At 46.3% G+C, this 1,663-nt stretch overlaps 1 protein-coding gene across 1 annotated transcript in view; it reads left to right on the forward strand.

Annotated features, from left to right (window-relative positions):
* The window catches only part of pigu (phosphatidylinositol glycan anchor biosynthesis, class U), a gene marked incomplete at its 5' end in the record, with an annotated part of 3,049 nt that extends 1,728 nt beyond the window's left edge, over window positions 1-1,321 (forward strand). The window contains one exon of the mRNA XM_031841846.1: window positions 1,046-1,321. Within this exon, the coding sequence (XP_031697706.1) occupies window positions 1,046-1,221 (176 nt within the window). The remainder of the gene's footprint in view (window positions 1-1,045) is intronic.
* Window positions 1,322-1,663: the final 342 nt, after the last annotated feature.

Genomic DNA, 1,663 nt, shown 5'->3' on the forward strand with positions numbered 1-1,663 from the left:
CCAGCTCTACTCTTCATCGCTATGATGCTGTAACTCAGAGGTGATGATGGTGACCCAGCTCTACTCTTCATCGCTATGATGCTGTAACTCAGAGGTGATGAAGGTGACCCAGCTCTACTCTTCATCACTACGATGCTGTAACTCAGAGGCGATGAAGGTGACCCAGCTCTACTCTTCATCACTACGATGCTGTAACTCAGAGGCGATGAAGGTGACCCAGCTCTACTCTTCATCACTATGATGCTGTAACTCAGAGGTGATGAAGGTGATCCAGCGATGTCCAGTAGTCTCCAGTGAGAGCAGCAGCTGCTGCACGCTGTAACGCTGTCGCTTTAGTCGTCCTCTCCTTTAACACAACTCGTGTGTTCTTCTGGTGACGGTGCATCTTGAGGCTCATACGTGACGTCATTCGTTGAGATCCTAAAGCTGCGTTCACACCAAACATGATGTGAACGCACCTTGAGAACGTTCCTCAGACCGACATCTTCCACAACACTAACCTGCAGTTTGTCTCCACTTCTTTGTCGCATCTGTTAGCTTGTGTTGCTTTAGTTTATCTCTACTTCTCCCACACGCTGCATCAACGTAGTCTGAAGACGTCCTCCACCGCTTGTTTGTTTGGGTGATTTGCTGCATCAAATGTGTGTATTGTATTTTTTTAAAAACTGTTAATGCACGATAAAATAATTGTTGCCGTTAATTAATGAATTCGATAACGCGTTAAGTTGCCCAGCAATAATATATGTAGCTAAACTGAAGTGACAATCTCAAAGATTTGGTTTGGTTCTCTTTGGCGGCCCCTGTGGTGATAAGATGTAACTGCAGGTGTGTTTGTTCTTCAGCTCTAATCACCACTGTGTTTCCTCCCAACAGACATTTAGTTAAAAGAAAATATTCCAGATTACTCCTTTACTTTAAATGTAAAATATTAGACCTTATCTGTGTCATATTATTCTATCAGTGAAGCACAAGGACTCAGTGTTTTAGACCCTCCATGCTATGTAGACTGGTATGATAACCAGGTCTCTCTCTCCTGGTCTCTCAGTCTTGAGGAACATCTTCTTGGTGTCCTGCGTCCTGCTCGCCTGCTCTGCTCTGTTCCCGGTCCTCTGGCACCTCTGGATCTACGCCGGCAGCGCCAACTCCAACTTCTACTACGCCATCACGCTGCTGTTCAACGTGGCTCAGGTGGGACGTCCCGGACGGGGAATGAGCTCCTGATCCCATCCGAGATATAGTCCGCTAATAAGTCGATGGGGCGATTGTGGCTAAGTGGATAGCAGGGCCGTCTTTCAATCAGAGGGTCGGCGGTTTGAACCCCGGCTCCGCTAGTCGCATGTCGATGTGTCCTTGAGCAAGACACTTAACCCCAAAATTGCTCCTGTAGTTGTGCCTACGGTGTAGAAATGTGATGGACTCTGAATTGTAAGTCACTTTGGATAAAAGCATCTGCTAAATGACTGTAATGTAATGTAAGTCTTCAGTTGTAGAGAAACATTATTTCAGCTTCAGAGGGCTAGCTGTTTCTCTCCGTTTCCAGTCTTTGTGCTAAGCTAAGCTAACCGGCTGCTGGCTCCGACTCAGACAGAAATCTCCAGTTCATTAAAGTGAAGTCAAATCTTTATGTGTTAAAGCTGCGTTCTCTCTAGTGTCCACCAGGGGG

The sequence above is a fragment of the Anarrhichthys ocellatus genome, unplaced genomic scaffold (assembly GCF_004355925.1).
Source record: "Anarrhichthys ocellatus isolate YVR2014 unplaced genomic scaffold, GSC_Weel_1.0 scaffold5445, whole genome shotgun sequence".
In the NCBI taxonomy this organism is placed as follows: Eukaryota; Metazoa; Chordata; class Actinopteri; order Perciformes; family Anarhichadidae; genus Anarrhichthys; species Anarrhichthys ocellatus.